Raw genomic sequence first — 21,978 nt, 5'->3', positions numbered from 1 at the left:
CGCATGTGCGGGGACCGCCCTGCCGCGGCCCCCCGGCACTCTGCTGCCGGTGTGCAAACCCGTGTGGGCATACAATCAGCACTCAATAAATGCGTACCACCCGACTCAGACACGCACAGGCATGCGTCACACACAACTCAGCCCCCCAAACCCAGACCAGGTGTGGAGCTGAGGGGGTCCCCGCGGCTAGAACAGGTAGGAGGGAGCTGGCCCCATGGTGCCTAGAGAGTGGGGGCCCCTGGGGCGCCCGCAGGAGCTTCGTGAGAAGCGTTTCAGTCCCCGGGGCCTGAGTGGAACGGACAGGCTGGGACGGACGTGGCAGAGGTGGCGTCAGGCCACAGGGGCCTGCGAGCCGTCCCCGAGCTGTTCCCAGGGCCCCGGGATGGGCCGCGGCAGGGCGGTCTCCTGGCTGGGCGGGGTTGGGGGCGGTGGGGTGAATGCTGCGGGCACCGCGTAACAACCAGCTCTCTGGGGAAACGGTGCGGACCGCAGAGTCGGCCTCGCGGTGCGAACCCACCAGCGGCCGGCAGAGGTCGGCACAGCGGCCCTCGCGCCCCGCGCCAGGCTGCGGAGGCCTGCGGGGCAGAGAGCGCAGAGACAAGCTCAGCCGTGCCCGGCTCAGCGTCCCTCACAGGGGCCACAGCCCAGGGTCCGCGCTGCCCTCGCTGAGGCCAGTTAGCGCCGCAGCACTGACCACAGCCCCGCCGGGCGCCGGCACGGAAGGGGCCGGGAAACGCGGCCTGCGGCAGGTGGGCAGGGTGGCACAGCAGTCGGATGTGGCGGGAGCAGGTGGGCCCGGCAGGAGCTCAGGCGCGGAGCCGGGAGGGGACAGAGGTCCTTGGATGCTGGCTGGGGGCTGCCACTGAGCCCTGCAGTGGGGGGCAGCAGGGTCTGTCTGGGCCTCTGGGGCTCTGGCCAGTAGGGCCTCACCCCTGCCCCGGCCTCACCCCTGACCTCCGTCCTGGGAGGGGGTCGGTGTCGGTGCGGCTGGGCCGCCGCTCACGGTCTTCGGACGCCCCCTTGTGTCTGTCTTGGGGAGGGCAGTGCCAGCTTCCTTAGCCGGGGTCTGTAGCCCAGGCGAGCCCGCCGGGAATCCCAATTCCACCTCTGGGGACCCCCATGCCCTCCGCCCTTTTCTGGGAACTCCTGTGGCCCCTGCACAGCTGTCTCTGTCCTGAGCCCCGACGTCCCCGGCCCTCTCTGTCGGCTGGGGTGGCCCCTGCAGGGCAGAGCCTCACACGCGGACAGAGCCGCTGGCTGTCCCGCGCTCAGACCGAGGTCTGGCCCAGGTGGGAGGTCTCTCCCGGGGCCCCTCGCCCAGGGAGGCGGCTCTCAGGCCACCCTGCCCACCGCGGATCCTCCTCCTGTCCACAGCGGCTTTCGCCGCAGGCCTGTGGCTGGGTGGCTACTGCATTGGACCCAGCCCCACCGAGGCAGCCGCGGCTTTTCTCTCCTGGGGCCGTGCGGTGGTTCTGCATCTTGGCGGGGCACATCTGTCCGCACGCTCTTCCGAGGGCGTCTCTTTTGTCCATGGTCAAGTCCTAAAAGGCTTATTGGTCTTGGGTCTGAGTCACTTAAAAAGTATTTTGGGTGTAAAAGAAGAAAATGAAAGAGTTCAGTACTGCCAGGAATGATGTTTACTGTTTGTTGCAGCTGAAATTTGACAGCAGGATGTTTGGTTTTTTTCTGTTTGTTTTTGAGACCGGATCTTGTGCTGCCTTCCGGGCTGGAAGGTGACGTGCAGTGGCCTCACCACGGCTCACTGCAGCCTCGGACTCCTGGGCTCAGGTGATCCTCCTGCCTCAGCCTCCCAAGTAGCTGGGACTACAGGCACGTGCCACCACACCCGGCTGATTTTTTTCTATTTTTAGTAGAGATAGGTTCTCACTCTTGCTCAGACTGGTCTTGAACTCCTGACCTCAAGCGATCCTCCCGCCTCGGCCTCCCAGAGTGCTAGGATTACAGGCGTGAGCCACCGCGCCCGGCCTGAAAGGATTTTTTAACAAAGAGCTCTATGGTCAGAAGTTGGCCTAATTGGAAGTTGACATTCAGGCCATCTGTCTAACTTTTTAAGGCCTCTCTCTTCTCTCTATTGGATCCTGCTTCTCCCGTGGGAACGTCTCGGTTCTTGAACCCCTGCCCACAAGACGCCCCGACTGTCCACTGGCCATTGGAGCTCCCGGCCCGAGGCCTCTGCTTTCCGCTGGCTTCTGACACCCCTGCCCTTGGCCAGCCGTGGCCCCGGCCAGCTCCCGTGACTCTTGGTTGGTTCCCCAAAAGCCCAACTGCTCCACTGCCCACCCCTGCCAGAGCTTCCCTTCCGGCTGCAGCCCCTCGGGCGTTGGCCTCGGGCCCTGCTCTCAGGGGACTCCAGGTCCCCCAAAGCGACCGCCTGGAGCCAGAGGGAAGAGGCTGGAAGAGACCTGACAAGGCTGATGCGTGAAAACGAATCCACTGCTGCCCAGACCGGCCCGCGAACAGGCAGACGCCCCAAACTCCTGGAGAAAACGTCCTCTCTCTGCCTTCTACCCTGTCACCTCTAAAATCTGTCATCATTTCAAAGTACAAACTGCAGGGAGATGACTGTTATCAGAAAGGAAAAAAAGAGGGATTTGGAAACTGGGCAAATGAAAAATCTTAGAGGTCTTTCCCACAAATATTAGCAAAAAGCTCTAGCCATCTGAGTGGGTGGTATTAACTCATCTTGCCGGAAACACAATTTGGATAAAAACATAAATGGGGATAAACCTGTGTGTTTGTCTGACTATGCTCTGCTGACTCATGAATAAACATTTCAAGATTAAAGTTATAAGATCTGTTTGCGTCTGTCTGTATCTTTATGTACATATGGGTGCTTACATTATGTGTGACTTTGTCTCCAGATGGTATTAACCAAATTAATTATAAAATACCTGTAAAAAGTTCTGTTCAGATTGGTTTAGAGATGAGTGCTTGTATAAAGTAGATATTCCTAAAACTCTCAGAAATATAGAAACTAAGTCAAATTTTTTTTAAAGTTTATGAGATCTGGGACAATCTTTGGTAAATAAAATTAGGTCTCAGATTGTCAGTAAAATACTTTAAGCCAGAGGGGAACGTGGACACGACCTACACCTGTGAGGCCGCCCCCGTAACTGCGCTCAGCTCTGGCCCCAGACAGCCGGCGACGCCCCCACGTTGCCAGAGGGATTTTCTGAAGGCTCTGCCCGGTGGTCGACAGAGGCCAGCGGTGGCCGTGGAAACGGGACGTGTGTCGGCATCAGCAGGGCAGCATGTGGGGTCGGATGTGGCCGTAGCCAGACCCCGTGGGCGTCACACGCTCGGCCGTGCACAGCGGCCGCGAGACACAGACGCAGCGTCTCCACGTCTGTTGGCGTTCGCCGCGTGGCAGCAGCAGGGCCGGGGCGGCAGCTCTGCAGGCGCTTGTCACTCGCCTGGGACCTGGCAGGAGGCGCCCGGTGACGTCTGTCTGGGCAGTGGAACAAGAGTCACAAGCAGACGCCCAAGTATCTCATCAGACGAAACAGAAGTAGCCCAGGAAAGAAAGCGGCCGTGACAGTGCCCGTCCTGCAAGGGCTGCGCGTGGACGGGCGGCCGGCAGGCCCCGCACCTGCGTCCCTCCACGCAGCCGGCAGGAGGGCGTGGCCCGGGGGGTTAGCGTCACGCTGCCCCTTCACGCTACGCACTTCTCACCCTCGAGGCTCCCTGGCACCCGAGGGGAAACCCCACGAACACGAACCTGCTGGATCCACGACGGGGTCCCGCACGCCATGGCTGCCACCGCGTGTCCCGCACGCCATGGCTGCCACCGCGTCCCGCCAGGGAGGACAGGAAGCCTCCGGCCAGACCAGCAATGTCCCAGGACGGACGGGTGGCCGCTCTTCCAAGGTCTGGCCGTTTACACGAACGTGTCATATACAGAGAAGAAATGCTCAGCTTTTTTTTCTTTTTAAAGGAGACTCCATTAATTATCCTTTTAATTAAAGAGAAAACTTGTGGGCAGAACCAAAAAAGCCTTGAGAACAATTTGGAAGCCGAGATTCGTTAGGAAACATTCAGTCCGCGGCTGTTGTCTGACCTCAGAGGAGTCGGCGCCTCCTGCCTGCCTCCTAGGGATGGTTTCTTTCTCGGTTTTCTTTTTAAAAAACATTTTTTAGAGACAAGATCTCGCTACGTTGCCCAAGCTGATCTCAAACTCCTGGTCTCAAGTGGTCCTTAGAGAGGGTTTCTGAAAGTACCTGGAATACTTTGGGCAGCGTCTGTGGTCCTTGGGTGAGAGTGCAGCATGTTGAAGGTAACTGTTTGTTACAAAATGTTACTAAATGTAATAAATCATGTAGCGTCTTAGTGAAGTAGTTACACATTTTAACAAAGAAAATATTCCTGGTCAATAGAAAATAAAATTTTAACATAGTTCCCAAAATCTTTTTGCTAATTTGCAACCTGAAAAATTGTGCTAAGTTAAATTAAGTAATAGATATTCCTTTGACGTCTGGGGCATTTCCAAGTAAGATAAAATACTGAAACGTTAATTACTAAGCATAAGTTTAAGCTTCTATACTTTTGGAATCTTGTTCCCACACGGTATAAAAAAGCCAGACATATCTGGGTCTGTTGATAAACATGAGGAGGTGCGAGCTTCCAGAAGAACCAGTGTCCCACGGGAGGCTGCTGTGACAGACACCAGCCTGGCTCGCTTCCTGTTTTCACTGGAAATTAAGGTTACTAAGAGTCATGATTGATACATATAATTAAAGCTACCAGAAATAATAAAGGAAGTAACTCTGTATGCAAAAGTACATAAGGAAAAGTAAACGCACTTTTGGTGAGGCAAGTCATAGGGGCGGAGGGAGAGGCTGTTTCCTGGTAAGGGAAGCAGCAGCAATCAGTTCTGTGCTGAAGTAGAATTACTGGTTCTTCCAGAAGGAGAAAAAGAAAAATGCAGGAAGGAAAAAGCATTGGTGGATATTAAGAAGAGATCGTAAAAGGTTTGTGGAAAAGGAATCTTATTTGCATAGCCAACACTGGCTAAGACTGGATGATTTATTTATAAAGCTCCGTCCAAAATTAGCTTTAGTATTAATAGTATACAGATGCAAAACTGGAATTTGGTATTAAGAAAAGTTTTCATCTTTTTTAAGGTAATTTCTTGTGCTTCATATCTTTTATTTGGTCTTTTATTATTGAAGAAAACTGAATCTTCTCAATATTAAAAGAGCCAACTTTTGTTTACAACTACGTAACCCATTGTATTTGCCTTTAATTTTATTTTCACTTTCATTAAATAACCAAGATCATATTTAATCAAGTTTTTAAAACTTTTTGAGGCCGGGCGCGGTGGCTCACGCCTGTAATCCTAGCACTCTGGGAGGCCGAGGTGGGCGGATCGTTTGAGCTCAGGAGTTCGAGACCAGCCTGAGCAAGAGCGAGACCCCATCTCTACTAAAAATAGAAAGAAATTATATGGACAGCTAAAAATATATATAGAAAAAATTAGCCGGGCATGGTGGCACATGCCTGTAGTCCCAGCTACTCGGGAGGCTGAGACAGGAGGATCGCTTGAGCTCAGGAGTTTGAGGTTGCTGTGAGCTAGGCTAACGCCACGGCACTCACTCTAGCAGGGGCAACAGAGTGAGACTCTGTCTCAAAAAAAAAAACAAAAAAAAAACTTTTTGATATTTGTTACAACCTCCTAAAATAAAATTCTAAATTAAGTCTTTTTGACCATGAACTAACTTTGTGAGTTTCCAGAAAGGCTCCTGGGACATCTCAAAAGAATTTGTCTCCCACCTTATAAAAGAGAGATGTTAAATTAATTAGGTTTAATTTGATATGTTAAATTATATGGAAAGCATTTTCAAACAGTAAGTAATGCTAAATCTTCTTGCGGTTATATTTATGGGCGTTATTGATGAGTGTTGAAGAAATTGTATAAAATTCCTAGAAATCTACTATGTTACCCTATGATACATATTCTATCTGACGTTATTCCTAGAAATCTGGTATAATGTTACCAGTCATAATTCTGGCCATGTTAAAATGTGCCACAGAAGCGACGATGTTTCCTTGTTGACGGCATCATTGACATAACGAACGTTCATCAGGTCCTTAACGACGCTATCTTAAGTCTTCAGCAATTCTTTTTTTTTTTTTTTTTTTGAGACAGAGTCTCCCTTTGTTGCCCGGGCTAAAGTGAGTGCCGTGGCGTCAGCCTAGCTCACAGCAACCTCAAACTCCTGGGCTCAAGCGATCCTCCTGCCTCAGCCTCCCGGGTTGCTGGGACTACAGGCACGTGCCACCATGCCCGGCTAATTTTTTTCTATATATATATTTTAGTTGGCCAGATAATTTCTTTCTATTTTTTTTAGTAGAGATGTCTCGCTCTTGCTCAGGCCGGTCTCGAACTTCTGACCTTGAGCGATCCACCCACCTCGGCCTCCCAGAGTGCTGGGATTACAGGCGTGAGCCACCATGCCCGGCCTATCTTTGGCAATTCAGTTAGTGTTTTACTTTCTTTTATGAAAGTGTTTGCAATCAGCTACAGTCCCAACTTGTTTCCTCTTCAAGGAGACCCATGGAGAAGTGGGACAGGCATCTGGAATACAGGCTTCTGATAACCCCGAGATCACACCATCGACCGGGCAAGAACCTCCAGAACACTGGCGAACCTGACAGGTCCGTGAAGCTGCTGTCCGAGGTCCATCAGAACAAGATTTAATTACATGGGAATGAATGAAGCGATGAGGATAATTTTTTATGACTTTTTGTTTGAAACATTACTAATTCTTTACTGTTTGGTTTTTCAGATTTAAGGCAATGCTTTCTCTTTTCCTTAAACTATCTATAGCTTACAGCAATTTCGTAAAGGATACCTTTGTAAACAAGGTGAAACATTTTTTTCTTCCTACCTAATCCCTCCAAAATTCAAAAACTATTAGTATTCTTATTTTTATGGCAATATATAGTTATTTGCATGAGTTCAGTAAGAACCTGTTCTTGAAATGACACAGTTGGAAACACTGGTTTTATTGCCAAGGCTTTGACTGGAATGTCATTATTTTCAGATACAACCAAATGACTTTAAGGAGCCAAAAAAGCCCCCTGGAAAAAAACTGGCCTCCTACCTCGTACATGGTTCCCTTACACAGCTGTGTTACAGATGGGTATGGAATGTCAGTTCCTGGCATGCCCAGAAATCTTAAGATACTTCAGAGACTTCAAGAGAGGAATTCACCCAAATCTATAGGTACTGCAGGGAAAGGCTTTGGCTTGGTTTCCCGGTCCCAAGAGGCTTTTAAAAGTCCACTCGGCCAGGCGCGGTGGCTCACGCCTGTAATCCCAGCACTCTGGGAGGCCCAGGCGGGTGGATTGTTTGAGCTCAGGACTTCAAGACCAGCCTGAGCAAGAGTGAGACCCCATCTCTACTAAAAATAGAAACAAATTATATAGACAGATAAAAAAAATATATATATATATATATATATATAAAAATAAATTAGCCGGGCATGGTGGCACATGCCTGTAGTCCCAGCTACTCGGGAGGCTGAGGCAGGAGGATCGCTTGAGCCCAGGAGTTTGAGGTTGCTGTGAGCTACGCAGACACCACGGCACTCTAGTCCGCGGAACAGCGTGAGACTCTGTCTCAAAAAAAATAAAAATAAAAAAATAAAAAATAAAAGTCCACTCTCAGATTCCTCATCAAAAGTTCTAGCAAAACAAACTTAAACAGAGTCTATTGGTTAATCACTATTCTTGCTGCACTTATGTGAATAGTCAGGACAACTTTAATATGTGTTGACTGTAGACAGAAAAGTTGTTTCAGAAGAAAATGGTGGTGCACCTGATATTAATAGATTCTAGCCCTGTTCAGTGTTTTTGAGATCTGTTTTCTACCTGTAATTATGGACTGGATCCTGAATCCTCCAATACCTGGCTACAAGTCTCCAAACTAATATTTCCGATTTCTCTCCCATCGTTCCGGCTCGGGACTGATTACTAAAGATTAAAACTATCCTTTTTCCTGAAGCCCTGCAAGCCGGAGCTGGGCCCCTGGACACAGACTTCAGAGATCACCACGACTCACAAGTGGACCACCTCCGTGACATACAGACTGCAGACCAATCTGTCTGCTTGCCACTGCCTGCCCTCCCTCTGAAGATGCTTCAAGCGCAACACCTAGAATCTCTACCGGCTGCCCTCTGGACTAAAGCACTGAGTTTATAGTTTGCTCTAATCATTAGCCTTTTTCTTTTGTTTGCACAGAAATGCCTCTTATTAAACACCTGATTCAGCACCCACACACAGGCCTACCTTTGGTGGAATCTCACCTGCAACGGCCTCCTGAACTGAGACAACTGCTAACTGTCTAACCGGACCGGCCCACTCCCCGGTGCAGGAGGCCGGGCCACAGTGCAGTGGGACAATCCACCAACATGGCATCTGGACCGCGCTGCTGCCTGGGTGTGACGCAGGAGACCCAGCAGCTTGGAAATTGACAAAACAGAAGCAGGAAGCCTCTCTCACCTCCCCCGACCCTTCTTTCCCCTTCTTCCCTGAAGCAGGCCCAGGAAAGGTGCGCTCTGACCTCCTCCCTCCCGACCCTGTGAAGACCCACCCCCATGTGGCAGGTGTCTTGCTCTATGTCCAGAGGGAAGGAAGGCCCACAGGGTGACCAAGGAGAATCTGCACACCCAGGTGCTCAGTTGCCCCAGTTTATTGCCATCAGATTACACTGTACCTCTGCACCACTTTCCGTGAAACAGAGATTTCCCCGTTTCTTTGGACCTTCATTCCAAAGGCTCCCATGTCCCATAAAACTTGTATCAAACAAATACGTGGCTTTTCTTTTGCTTATCTTTTTTGTTATAAGGGTCTCAGCGATGAAGCTTGCAACGGGTAAGGAAAAGGTAATACTTTTTCTCCCTACAGACAGCTACCTGCAGAGGCAGCCCCCAGGACTGCTGCCTCCAGGCCAAGGGCACTGCCAGGGGAGGGAGCTCCTCCAGCCGAGGCCGCCCTGGCCAGGGCAGAGGAAGTGCGCCCTTCTGCAGACACCAGCTCTGGACAGCGCCAGGCCCTGCCCGGCACTGGGCTGCCCATCCCCCGCCGACTCCAGAGCCAGGACTAACCCCCGCCAGCAGGGCCCCATCGTTGGTCCTGACCCAGAGCCCTCCCCTGGCCGTGCATGGTGGGGCCCTGAGCTTCAGCTAGGCTCTCCCTGCAATACCAGCCCCCACCCACCCCCACAACCTCTGAGTGGGGCTCAGGCTACCCTCTGGGTACTCCCCATCGTGGGACCATCCGAGGTGGGAAAGAGCACTCCGAGTCCCGGCCTCAGCACTGACCACCTGGCTGGGGCGCCTGGGTGAAGATGACCCCACCCGGAGGGCAGGCAGGAGGGAGGCTGGGCCATCAGTGGCCACAAGCCACACAGATGCCTTCCAATGCACTCATGCAGGTATTTATAGCACAGTGGGGGTGGGGCAGCAGGCCAGGACGGCCCTCCCCTCACTGTCCCTGGCCTACCACCAAGCCTTCATCCACCTGACTCCAGCCCCTAAGATGCCCCCCAACAGATCTGAGTCCACGCCTGCTGGCCAGCCGACCACTCACCTTGGTTGAGGATGCCTATCCCAGGAGCTAATGAGCCCTGCAGAGCCCCTATCCGGGGCCCTGTGCCAAATGCTTGGCCTGCACGCCCCAGGTACTCCAGTGCACCGGGCAGGTGCCAGCCTCTGACCTATCAGCTGGGCTACCTGTGCCAGGAGGCCCCAGCCTCAGCCGGTTTGGGTGCTCCCAGGGTGGAGGGCAATTGCAGGAGGCCCCCAGGAGAGACGGCCCCATGCAACTGCCCCATGACAGCCGGGAGGGATGGTCCCCTCAAGGGGCACCAGGTCCTTCCTGTTGAGGGCTCCCACATCCAAGGCCAGAGGCCCAGGCTCCCCCAGTAGCCCCACCTGGTGGCCATGGGGCAGAGCCCGAATCACTCAGAGCACCAGCCTCCCTGGCACAAGGTGGGCACAGGAAGCCCATCCTGAGTGGCTGTCCTGGCGGTTTCCTGTCCAGCTCCAGGACTGCCTGCTGTCCCAGGGCCCCAGGAGCAGCAAGGCACCCCACCCTTCCCGGGCCTGGGCTCAATTGCACCTGAGCGAGGCCTCAGAGGTGGCCCTGAGGTGAGGAAGGTCGGTGGCCGGGCCTGCCCCTCGCTAGGGAGGGAGGAGGTCAGGGGGTCACCAACTGCTCAAACAGAACCTGGGTCACACAATTCACCACACACTACCGGGCACGGCTGGCTGCTTGGAGTTTATTTTCCAACTAGTGAGAGGCAAGGAGTTAGGGTATCAGAAAGCTTGCGTGTGCTGGGACAGCAGAGTGCAGGACTTGCCGACTTCCGGCTGGTGTCTGTGGTGTTGCCATCAAAGAACCCAACTTCCTTCCTGCTCCGGCAGCCTAGTCTAGGGCGGGCCAGGCCCTGCAGCCCAGCCTGGGCTGGTTGCGGTGGTCAGGGCGGGGGCCTGGCTGTGCCGGGTGGGCTGCAGGGCTGCGTCCTCGCGGTTGCCGGGGCCAGGCCGCAGGTGGTCAGGCTCCTGGAGGCCTGGGGGACTTCCGAGCTGGGGGAGAGCATAGGTCAGAGGCTGCCTGACACCCACCCCACCCCTCCCAGGAGGAGGTACTCACTGCTCCGTGGACTCCACAACCGTGGTCATGAACGGGAGAGTGGACTTCCCGAAAAAGAAGCTCGCCCACCAGTGACCTGGGTCGGCCTTGGGCAGACCTGGGAGAAGCAAAGGGGGTCACAACGCGGCCCGCTCCCGGGGGACGCTCCCGAGGTCGCGGGGCGCAAAGGCGGGGCGCACTCACCAGGGGGGTGAGGGATGGCTTCCCCGGGGCCCTCGGCGCTCCCGCAGGAGCTGCTGCTGGAAGCGGAGCCCAGGCGGCCTGGAGCGGAGAGGCCCAGGGGGCGCACAGTGAGGACGCGGAGCCCCCGCCCCCGGCCCAGAGGCAGCCCTGGGGGTCCACGCGGGGTCTACTTACGCCGGTAATAGTCGTGGGTGGCCACGAGCGAGCCGCCGGAGGGGATGGCCGCCATGGTCCGGCTGGGCTGGGGGGCAGCTGCGCGCGGCAGGGGAGCCCGCGGTCAGCGCCGCGCTCGCGCGGGTCCGCAGCGAGCCAGGCGGGGCTCGGACCGCGGCCGCCGTCGCCGTGGGGCGCGGGCGGCTCCAACCGGTCCGAACCGGCCGCGCAGGCGGAACAAAGGCGCTTTGTGCGCGGGGCCCTGCCGGCCCAAACCACCCGGCCAGGAAGCGCGCCCCGGGCCCCGCGCCCCCACCCGAGAGGAGCCCTGGGCCCGCGTCCCCGCCCGCCCGCCAGGCGGCCCTCACCTCGGCGGCGACCCCTCGCGGGCCTCGGCGCGGGGTCGCGGGTGGCAGGGACGGGGACGCTAGGCCACGAAGCCCATTTGCAGAGAGCACTCCGGGAGCCGCTCTTCGGCCCAGACGCGCGCGCACGCGCGGGGTGCGCACGCGCGGCCGTGCCCCCTTATATGCGCGGGGGCCACGGCGGGTCACGGTGGGGCGGAGCGCCCCGCCCCGCCCGATTCGGCCCCGCCCGATTCGGCCCCGCCCGATTCGGCCCCGCCCGATTCGGCCCCGCCCGATTCGGCCCCGCCCCGCCCGATTCGGCCCCGCCCCGCCCGATTCGGCCCCGCCCCGCCCGATTCGGCCCCGCCCCGCCCGATTCGGCCCCGCCCCGCCCGATTCGGCCCCGCCCCGCCCGATTCGGCCCCGCCCGACCCCCACCTCCGACCTCGGCCCGGCTCCCGCATCTGTTCCCGCATCTGGCACCTGCCCCGCTGCGTTTGGTAGCCTGTGGCGGTCCGGGAAGCGTGTCGTGTCGCGGCCTGGCCTGAGCTCCGAATGGTTAAGGAGCCCCCCGCCCGGGTCTTAGGGCTGGGCTGTGCCTCCTCCCCCGGCCCGGGTGTCCCTCTCGGTCCGGCCCAGCCTGGCCAGCCCGTCTCACGCTCTCTGGCCCGGGAGAGACGCAGCCCTGCAGTGTCCCCTCTGCGGTCCTAGCTCCGGAGGGGCCTGCCCCCCCTCGCCCGGACAGGAGGGGGCCTCTGGTCGTGCGCCCTCCATCCCGACAGGGGCCCCCGCGGCGTCCCCCTGCCCTCAGCTGTGGGCACTGGGCGATACCCAGAAATGCCATGTGCCTGGATCCCTCCAGCCCGGCCTTCCAGGTCTTCACAGCCCCGGGAAGCTGGGCACTCCGCCCGCGCCCCGCTCGGGCTCTGCTGGCTCTGTAACCTTCAGCCCGGTCCGTAGCCCCAGCTGGCATCCTGCCAGGGGCTGTCGCAGAGTGGAAGGTGGCCCAGGCGCAGAGGGAGGCTTATTTGGGTGGTTCGGGTCAGGGGTTGCTGTCTGGGGACAGATCTCCAGTCGCTGGAGGCAGAGGCTGGGCCCCACTGCTCAGAGGCCCCCTGTTGGGGGGACCCCAGAATGTCTCTGGCAGGTGCCTGGGGCCTTGGGGATGGCCTGCCACACCCTCGCTTGTCAACCAGGAGGAGGTGCCTGGCTTCCTTCCCAGGCAGAAATCAGCCTCCCTCTTCCTGCCGGAACCTCCCTGCCGCCTCCCTCAGTCCCAGAGAGGAAGTCGCCCTCTGAGCTGGAAATTTGGTTTCTTTACCTCCCGGTCCTGGCTTCCCCCTGGATGAGAGGGTCTGGGGAGGTCCCTGGGGACGGGTAGACTGCAGGGCTTCCCAAATCAGCCCTGGTGGGTTTGACACCTGACGGGGTTTGCTCTTCCCAGCTGGCAGGGATGGCTGTGTGCTGGCTCCCTGCTGGGTGCTGTTTGGGATACTGAGAGGGACGGTGCCTTCGTGGGGTGCACGTGGCTCAGCCAGGCGCAGGGAATGGTGGGTGAACCACACAAGGGCTGCCTTCCGGTGGAGGGGCCAGTGCGGTGGGAGAAGGGGCGCTGGGTTCAAGCTGCAGTCTAAGGAAGGAGCCTGGGGGTGGGCCTGGGTGGACACCCTGGGACGCGGTGCCCGGTGCTGTGGGCAGCAGCTCGGGGCCAATGGGCCTGGGCCAGGGCCACTGAGGAGGCAGGTGGGTCAGGCCGGCTGACACCAGGAGGGTGGAACTTTTTGGCAAGGCCCAGGCTTGTCTCGTGGCTGCTTGAGCCACACGCTCTGAAGGACTGAAGCTCAGGGCTTGGCCCTCCCCCGGGCTCCTGTGCTTGTGTGGCCTCAGGGCCTCAGACGGACTGTGGCCAGCTCCAGGACCTGCCGGCAACTGCCAGCACAGCAGCCTTGGGAGAAGACCTCGGCCGACTTCTAGAGCCCAGGAAGTGGGGTTAGGGCCCAGGCCACCCCGTCTCAGAGGCGGGGAGCTGCCCAGCCAGATCCTGGGCATGCTGGTTACTCGGGCAGGGGCATAGCTGGCTGGGGCGAGGGCAGGACAGAGAGTGCCGCGGGGCGGGCGGGTGTGGGAGGACAGCTGGGCCAGGTCTCCTGCAGCAGACCCATCCCGTGGGGGCTCTGAGCAGAAACAGCTGGGCCTGGGGGATTGCCCTGAAGAAGGGGGCTGGCTTAGGGATCCATGGGGATGGGAGGCCTGCCTGGGCTTCTGCTGGGAGGAGCTTGGGGCTGGGCGCTGGCTCTGGCCTTGTTGCTGTTGCTTCTAGGCTGGGACCTCCTGGTTCATTCGGTAGGTTCCACTGTGTGCCAGGCACAGTGTGCGGAGATGGGTGGGCTGGGTAGTCTCAGCACCAGAGCAGGAAGGTGCTCCTAGTGGGGGGGACCAGCATGTGCAAAGGCCCTGGGGCTGGCTGTGAGTGTGGGAGGTGGGGGAGCAGAGAGTGAGATGTTGACCCCAGTGCCTCATGGCTGGGCTGTCCTGCCCTGAGGCCATGGCAGCACCTTCTTCCCCAGGGCTCACGAACTGGGCTGGCCCTGGGATGTTCCCAGTAGGCCTGAGGCTCCCATCCCTCCTTCGGGCCTCCCTGGCTGGCTCAGGCCCAGGCAGCTGGGGGAGAGGAGAAGGGGAGAGGGGCCAGGCTGAGCCCTCTGATGCCCCACTTTACTTGGGGTCCTGAGAGCCCTCTCCAGACCTCAAAAAGCCACGGAGCCTGCACCACTGACACAGAGCCCCACCCTCAGGAGGGAGAAGTCTCGGCCATCACAGAAGGGAGCTCGGGGCTGCCCAGAGCACCTCTAAGGCTGAGGGGACACTCTGGACTGTCCTCTCTGGCTTGGAGCTGCAGCTTCCCAGGATGCGCGTGGGGGACCTGCTGTGTCTCCTTCTGTATTCAAGAGCTCATCGCTGCAACCAAGTGGTAACCATTATGTGCTATGATTGGATTTGATTAGATTAGGTTCTGTTCACTAGGTACAGACACATGCTGGGCGTGGACGCTGGGCAGAGCCCACGTTGTCCTCTGAGGCCAAGGGCAAGGCCAGCCACACCCCTGGGGTCAGCCTGTGGCAGGCCAGTCTGGGACCCTGCAGGGAGCCGGGTGTTTGTCTGGCCCTCCGTGGCCACCCTGCTGGGCTCCCTCCCGAGGACGTGTGGAAGTGCCCCAGGTTCCGGGGCAGACGCTGAGATGCAGTTTGGGGTGCAGAATGTGTGTTGGCCTCGGCACCTGGGAAGGGAGCGGCCAGCCGGCACCACCTTTGTGCCGCGCGCGGGCTGACGCAGCTGCCCGGGGAAGTGGGCAGCAGACAGCCTCTGCAGTGTCCCCGAGGCCCAGGAATTCTCAATCTCACCAACAACGTCAGTATCAGAAACTCAGAAAGTAAAAGGTGCATTTCCTGAGTCAGGAGTGGACGGTGATCCGGGTACACCCTGGTCTGAGAGGGGCAGGGCTGCGGGGCCTCTGTCCCCATCCAGACAGCCCAGCCTTGGTGAAGACTCTCCGAGACGCGGGGCCAGGTTGCTGTCCTGCCGTGCAGCGGCTGACCAGCCTGGACGGTGCTGGGGCCGGGAGAACCCAGGCTCAGGAGCTGCAAGGCCTGGGTGGGACCCACAGCCCTTTCTCTCGGCCGCCAGGGGCCGGCTCGCTTCTCCGTGGCGGTTTCCACGGACACTGTGCGTGGCGGGAGTGTCAGTCCTGCTCTGCTGCCGGCTCCGAGGGCTCCGCAGCCCACTGGGCGGGTTGGGAGGGCTGTTGGGGCCACAGAGGCCACAGGGCTGGGAAGCAGGAGCAGGAGAGACACTGCCCCTGAGTGTCCAGCTTCAGGGAAACGGGGACAGAGAAGCCAATGGGATGGGAGACTCGTCACCCGCAAGCTGTGAGGCTGAGGCTGGACCCAGAGGGCTTCTGCAGGGAGGGAGGGAAAGGCTCCGTCTCCCCCCATAGGTGGGGATGGCGGTGCCGCCTTCTGAACCGGTGGGGGGGGTCTCGGTGGGAGCGGTGCCTGTGTGAGGCTCTCGGCCGTCTTGGTGACGGGGGTGCCGTTGCCTCCTGTGCTGTCCCGGTGTTTGGGGGCATGGTGAGGTTTTTGCCACCATGCTGCCCAGCCCCTGGCAGCCACTCATCTGCGTCCTGCTCTGGACGGTTCGTATCAATGGACTCAAACACTATGTGGCCTTTTGTGTTGGCCTCTGTCACACTGTGTTTCCAGGGTTCATCCACATTGTAACACGTGTCAGAAATTCATTGCTTTTTATTGGCTGAGTAATATTCCATTGTGTGGACACACGACATTTTATCCACTCACCCTGCGATGGACATCGAGTTGTTCTACATTCTGGATGCTGTAAATGGTGCTGTTGTGGACATTCCACACACGAGGTTTTGTTGGGAGGCCTGTCTTCAGCTCTCTCGCAGCTGCACCTGGGAGTGGAATCGTGCTGGGTGATCTGTGTCTCACTCACTGGGAAGCTGCCGGACTGTCTTCCACGGTGGCTGGGCCACTTTATATTCCCACCAGAATGTAAGACGTTCCAATTTCTCCACGTTTTGCCAACACTTGTTGTTTTCCGTATTTCTGGTTATAGCCGCTTTAGAAAGGGTGACCTGGTATCTCATTGTGGGTCTGATGCGTTTTCCTAATGCCCAGTGATGCCGAGCATCTTTCTATGCTTATTGGCCATTTGTGTGTCTTCTCTGGAGAAATGTTTCTTCAGACCCGTCGCCCATCTCTGGGCTGGGCTGTTCGTCTTTTGATTTTTGATTTTTTTGTTTGTTTGTTTTATTCACTCTCCATAGGGAGATGATTTTTGATTTTTCAGAGTCGTTTATGTATTCTGAACACCAGACCCTTAGGTGATACGGTTTACAAATATTTTCTCCCATTGTGTGGGTTATATTTTCATTTTTTTGAGTGTCCTTTGATGCACAAGAATCTTTAATTTTGGTGAAGTCCACGTTATGTACCTTTTCTTCTGCTGCTTGTGGCTTTAGTGTCATGTCTAAGACTTTGTTGCCAAATCCAAGATCATGAGGATTTACACTTATGTGTTCTTCTCACAGTTTTACATTTTATGAGATTTTTGCTTCATTTCTAGTTGACTTTTTACTATACGGTGTGAGGGTCCAGCTTCCTTCTTTTGCAGGTGGACTTACAGTTTCCCAACACCATTTGTTTCCACATACTCTCTGATTTTAGAAATTCCTGCAAAACTGAAATAATCAAGACAATGTGGTCTTGGTGAGGAGACAGACACATAGATCAAGGTGACACAATGGAGTCCAGAAATCCACCCACACAGATGTGTCCAATCGTTCTTTGAGAACGGCACAACAGTGATTCAATGGAGAAAGTATAATCTTGTCAACAGATGGTGCTGGAAGAATCGGACATACCCATGCAGAAAAAGATAACCTTGACCTAAATCTCACATCTTATACAAAAATTAACTACACAAATGGATAATGTATCTAAATATAAAATGTAAAACTATAAATCATTTAGAAGGAAACACAGGAGATAATCTTTGGGACTTCGGCAAGCTAATGTCAAAAGCACGATCCATTTAAGGAAAATATGGACACATTGGACTTCATTAAAATTAAACACTCTGTCCTGTGACCGACGCTGTTAAGAGACCAGAAAGACAAAACACACACTGGGAGAAGATATTTGCAAATGACACATCTGCAAAGGACGTGTATCCAGAACACACAGAGAACTCCCAAAACTCAAGACTGAAAAAACAACTCAATTTAAAAATGGGCCAAGGATGTGCATGGATATTTCTCCAGAGAAGACATACGCGTGGATGATAAGCCCATGAAAAGATGCTCCACGCCGCTGGTCATTAGGGAAACACACATCAGAATAGAAGATACCACCTCAGCCCACCGGCACAGCTCCAGTCAGACCTGCGGTAGGACATGGTGACGCGGCTGTGAGGACAGTGAGAGCCGCTACAGAGCTGTCGGGAAGTGAAACGGTGTAACCGCCCTGGAAGACACTGTGGCAGTTCCTCCAAAGGCGAGTCACATGAATTGCCGGTTTGCTCTTAGGTATCGACCCAGGAGAGGTGAGGACATGTCCACGTAAGCCCTTGTACCCCGTGGCAGCGTCACTCACATCAGCTCTAAAGCGGGCACAGCCCCAGGTCGGGCACCTGAGGAATGAGTGACAAAGTGTGCTGTGTCCATACGGTGCAGTGTCATGTGGCAACCAAAAAGAACGAAGCGCCGGTCCATGCTACAGCCGGATAAATCCCGTAGACGTGCTACGCGGAAGCAGCCGGTCACACAGGACCACGCGCTGTGCAATTTTATTTCCACGAAATGTCCAGAATAGGCTCGGAGACAGAGAGCAGGGCAGCGGCTGCCCAGGCGTGACGGGGCAGGAGAGGCAGCAAGCGTTTCTGCCTTGTGGCGCAAGGTTTCTCTCTGAGATGGCGACCGTGTTCCCAAATCAGATGATGGTGATGTCACACAACCCTGCAAATGCACTGAGAGCCATGACATCATACACTTTGAATGGGTGAACCTTATGGTATGTAGATACCTCAATAAAGCTGTTTTTAAAAAGGGTAAAAGACTCCCGTGGGAACGTCACTGAAGACGACGTACCGATCTGCTCATGAAAAGATCTTCGACAGCGTTAACTGCCGGGGATGTGCATGATAAAACCACCTGTCATCGCACACCCGTCGGGACAGCTGGAGAAAAGACTCCAAACCAACCAACAGTATCAAGTGCTGTTAGGAGATGGAGCAACTGGAAGTTTTCCCGGCGCTGCCGGTGGGCGTGCAGACGGCCCAGCCACTCCGGACGGCAGCCGGGCAGCTGCCCCTCCGTGCCGCTCGGCAGTTCCCCTCCTGAGCATTTATGCAGGAGAAATTCAAACTACGTCTAGAGAAAACATTGCATAGAATGTTTATCGCAACTTTGTTCACAATCGCTCAAACTGGAAACAACCCAAACGACCTTCAAGGGGGTGATGGTGCACCGGGGACTCCTGCTCAGCGACGCAAAGGCGCGACCCACCGACACACAGAGCAACCCGGATGGACCTCGAGGCATTGTGCTAAGTGGAAACAGCCGTACCTCACCGTGACGCAGCGTGTGTGCCCGACGCCTCAGCGACATTCTCCGGAAGACAAGCTGTCGTGATGGGGAAGCAATGAGGTTTCCGGGGCACGAGGCGCTGACACACGGGAAAGGTCCACGTGGTGGAACGTCCTGTGTCCTGGCTGTGGCGGTGGTCACAGGCCTCTCTGTACATGTGAGACTATCCACAGAGCTGTGCTGCTTCCAAAAAAGCCAGTTTTCTGTATGATAATTCAAAAAGTAAAAACATACGTATACGTGATTTGAAAAGCACAACCATGATAGTGAACATCGACGCGGGTATGAGTCCTCAGTGAAGCTAAGTCTGGGGAGGGATGCTGGACGTTTGCACAATCCGGTCCGCCCTCACCGATAGCTCAGTAAGTGCAGAGGGGAGGTGTCACTTGACTGAGGAACCTGCGGACCCCACCCAGCTAGATGACGGAAGATGGCAGAGGTCACCTGGTAGCAGGCAGCATTCAGTTCCTGCAGTCGTAGGACTGGGGTCCCTGCTTTCTTGCTGGCTGATGGCTGGGGGACCCTCAGCTGTGAGGCCCCCTCAGCTGTGAGGCCCCCGCAGCCCCCCGGTGTGTGGCCCCTCACAGGCCTTCGGACGCCCGCGAGGACAGTGGAGCTTGCGCTGCCCAGTCCGCCAGGACGGAGTCCTGAGAGCCGGGAACCAGTCAAGGGCGGCACCGCCTCGTCCCCCCTCTCATAGTCCACGGCACAGGTTTCCTCTGCACTCAGGGCAGGGCATGACTGAAGGCCGTGGCTCACCAAGGTCAGAGGGGAGACACGCAGTGTCAGGCCGCACTGCATTTGGACACAGCCGGAGTGGAGCGATCTTCCTCTTCTATTTTTAGGAGAAAACTTCCAGTAATGCCTACTCCAGACCCACCAAGCACAAGCTCAAACCAAGTCCCACCGGCATCTGCAGGGGAGACAGAGATCAAAGATTGACTCTCACCATGTCGGGGGGGCTGGAAACACCGTGGTTTCCACAGACGGACACTAACAGCACGAGGATGAGCCTGCAGTGCTTAGACAGCTACAGGAAGAACCAATACTCTTCAGAGAAAGACAGCAAAATCCAGAGTCCCTACACGATATCCGGCGCTCAGTAAAAATCACTAGACATACAAAGAAATAGGAACGTGCACCCACAGTCAAGGAAAAAAGCCAATTATCAATTAATTTCCTCTTAGGTGCAAATTCACCCTTCCTTGCCTGCCGGGAAAAGATGGCTCTGCTTCGTGCAAAGGAGAAATGCTCGGTAATTCCTGTCTGTTGCTGTGGAACAGGTATTGAAGGGTGAACGTAGAGCCCAGAGACAATAAACTACTGATTGGTGAAACGCACACACCCCGGGACTCAAAACTGCTCCTGGGGCACACGCCAAACAGAAGCACCTGCACAAGCAACACGTGCAAAAGTGTTCACAGCAGCTTTGCTTGTAGCAGCTCAAAATGGGCAGTGGAATACTATACAGCAATGAAAACGAACGAGAACTGCTACATGGGACAGCAGAGGCGACCCTCGCAGACACACCGGCGTGTGAAAGCAGCCAGGCCCGGGAGACGCACTGTATGTTCATCTACAGGAGGGTTAAAAGCAGGCAAAAGCGATCTGTGGGGTAAGAAGTCAGCATGGCGGTCACTTCTGAGGGGTGAGAGGGCACGTTCTGTTTCTTGGTTGGGTTCTTTGCAATAATTCATCCAGCGCGTTTGTAACCTGTGCACTTTTCTCTAAGAACACGCCCAGTGGCTCTCTGACGACAGGCAGCTGTGCCCCTCGGGGCTCTCTCTGCTCCTTCCCCGCCACGGCCTGGCCTCCCGCTCTGGCCTGTGGGGAGGGGCCTTCCTGGGTCTCTTCCCCGGACCCCGAGAAGGATGGCACCAGCTGCCTCCTCGGCGGCTGGTGGCGAGGACACGGCGGGAGTGGCCAGTTATCCCCCGGTGAGACTCCAGCCGCTTAGCTGGGGGGCTCTGTGCCGGGGCGAAGGCAGGGCCTCGGGGCTGCTAACCACCCCACGCCGCCTGCTTGAACCTGGAGTCCAGTGTCCGGGAAAGGACATGGGGCCGGGGGTGCTGGGGGGGGGGCTTTCAGTGAGCCCTTGCAGGGGACCTGACCACAGACCCGGGACCCCCTCGTTCTCCACTGGACCTAGCTGTGCAGGTGAGGCCTTTCTCACCTGGGCCTGGGGAGACCAACCGTGGGGCGGTGGGCCCGCAGACCCTCTCTGGGTTCTCCCCCATCTCTGAGCATTGGAGGGTCCTGACCTGCCCTGACCTCAGGGGCTGCCCCTTCTTGGGTCCCTGAGGCTGACCCCTTCCCCCGTCAGTGGCCCCTGCCTCTTGTTTCGCCTCCCAGCCTGCAACGGGCTCAATGTGGGGGGCCTGCATCCAGAAGCTCAAGGCCCTGGGCTTGTGTCCCTGCTCTCCACCAGGTGGGCTGCGCTCCTGGGGAGGAGGGGCCTCGCATGCTCTGGCTGCCTGTCCTCTGGCCATGATCCCTGCTGGGCCACTGCAAGTGGCCTAAGATGGGGGGCAGGCCAGGCTTCCCTCCCTCTGTGGGGGGCTGCATCCCTCTCTGGGCTTCCCTGGGAGACTCGGGTCTGCCCCAGACCTGCCTGACGCTGGGTGTCAGGGGACGCCCTTGGCTGGCCCTGGGCCTGCATGTTGCCTGCGCAGCCCCAGCTCCCCTGACTCGGGGGACCTGGCCTTGCTGTTCTCAGGGGCAAGAACTCCTCTTGTGCCTGGAGACAGTTTGATTTGCTGCCACAAGGGCTTGCCCAGCCCCCAGGCAGGCTGCAGAGCAGATGCTCCGTGAGGTGACTAAATCCTCGTGTGCTCTGGGGTCAGAGGGCAGCTGTGGCCCAAGGCCAGGGTTGAGGTCATTCTGAGACACTCCGAGGCCAGGGAGGGGCCTTCCCCAGCCCCGATCCCCACCCTGTCCCAAGCCCCGTCTGGATCTGGGCTGCAGCCACCACCTGCTCAGGGCGGCAGCCCCCAGGGTGGCAGCCTGGCTGTGGCCCCGCGGCAGGGCACACGCACAGGTGGTTGGTTATGCACACGCGGCTATTATTAACCCGGCAGTGACGTCACCGGCAGCCAATGGGAGGCAGGTTTATTTCCAGGGCTGACAGCTTGATAACGGTTAATTTTAGCTGGATCTTCTTTCCTGAGGCTGGTGAAACCCTAGCCAGCCAAAGCAGGGGCTGCCTGTGTCTCCCCAAACAACTCGTGAATGTGCCCTGGGGGCTCCGGGAGGGGGGGCGGGGCCTATGCCCCTCCCTCAGTCCTGCTCCCTGAGCCCTGACTGCTGGTGCCCTCCCCCTCCCCCGGCTGGCCACCCTCCACCGGCTGTCACCGGCCAGTGACTCAGACGCAGCAGGAGGGCCACTGAGGGGGCCTAGGCCTGACCGGGGGGCAGAGAAAGCACAGGCCGTGGCCAAGGTGGGACCTGGGTTTC

General features: G+C 56.9%; 1 protein-coding gene across 2 annotated transcripts; it reads right to left on the bottom strand.

The window, feature by feature from the left end:
* Nucleotides 1-10,284: 10,284 nt before the first annotated feature.
* On the bottom strand, nucleotides 10,285-12,281 carry PPDPF (pancreatic progenitor cell differentiation and proliferation factor). 2 transcript variants are annotated; one of them, XM_069495964.1, is made up of 5 exons: nucleotides 12,192-12,281; nucleotides 11,035-11,112; nucleotides 10,861-10,938; nucleotides 10,678-10,774; nucleotides 10,285-10,610 (listed from the first exon to the last, which is right to left on the bottom strand). In XM_069495964.1, exons 1-5 carry the CDS (start codon nucleotides 12,202-12,204, stop codon nucleotides 10,502-10,504), a joined length of 375 nt encoding a protein of 124 aa, XP_069352065.1. In that variant the 5' UTR covers nucleotides 12,205-12,281; the 3' UTR covers nucleotides 10,285-10,501. The 2 variants fall into 2 exon arrangements, with proteins under 2 accessions (XP_069352065.1, XP_069352064.1); XM_069495963.1 differs by lacking the exon at nucleotides 12,192-12,281 and adding an exon at nucleotides 11,382-11,537.
* Nucleotides 12,282-21,978: the final 9,697 nt, after the last annotated feature.

Source organism: Eulemur rufifrons, chromosome 20, assembly GCF_041146395.1.
Source record: "Eulemur rufifrons isolate Redbay chromosome 20, OSU_ERuf_1, whole genome shotgun sequence".
In the NCBI taxonomy this organism is placed as follows: domain Eukaryota; kingdom Metazoa; phylum Chordata; class Mammalia; order Primates; family Lemuridae; genus Eulemur; species Eulemur rufifrons.
Note: the sequence above shows the minus strand (reverse complement) of the source record. Positions and strands in the feature narration are given on the sequence as shown.

Bases quoted from the DNA above. Each gene is read 5' to 3' on its own strand.
- PPDPF (XM_069495964.1), bottom strand. The intron at 10,775-10,860 runs GTGAGTGCGCCC...TGCTTCTCCCAG, and splicing joins AGCCATCCCTCACCCCCCTG to GTCTGCCCAAGGCCGACCCA. The intron at 10,611-10,677 runs GTGAGTACCTCC...GCTCTCCCCCAG, and splicing joins GTTGTGGAGTCCACGGAGCA to CTCGGAAGTCCCCCAGGCCT.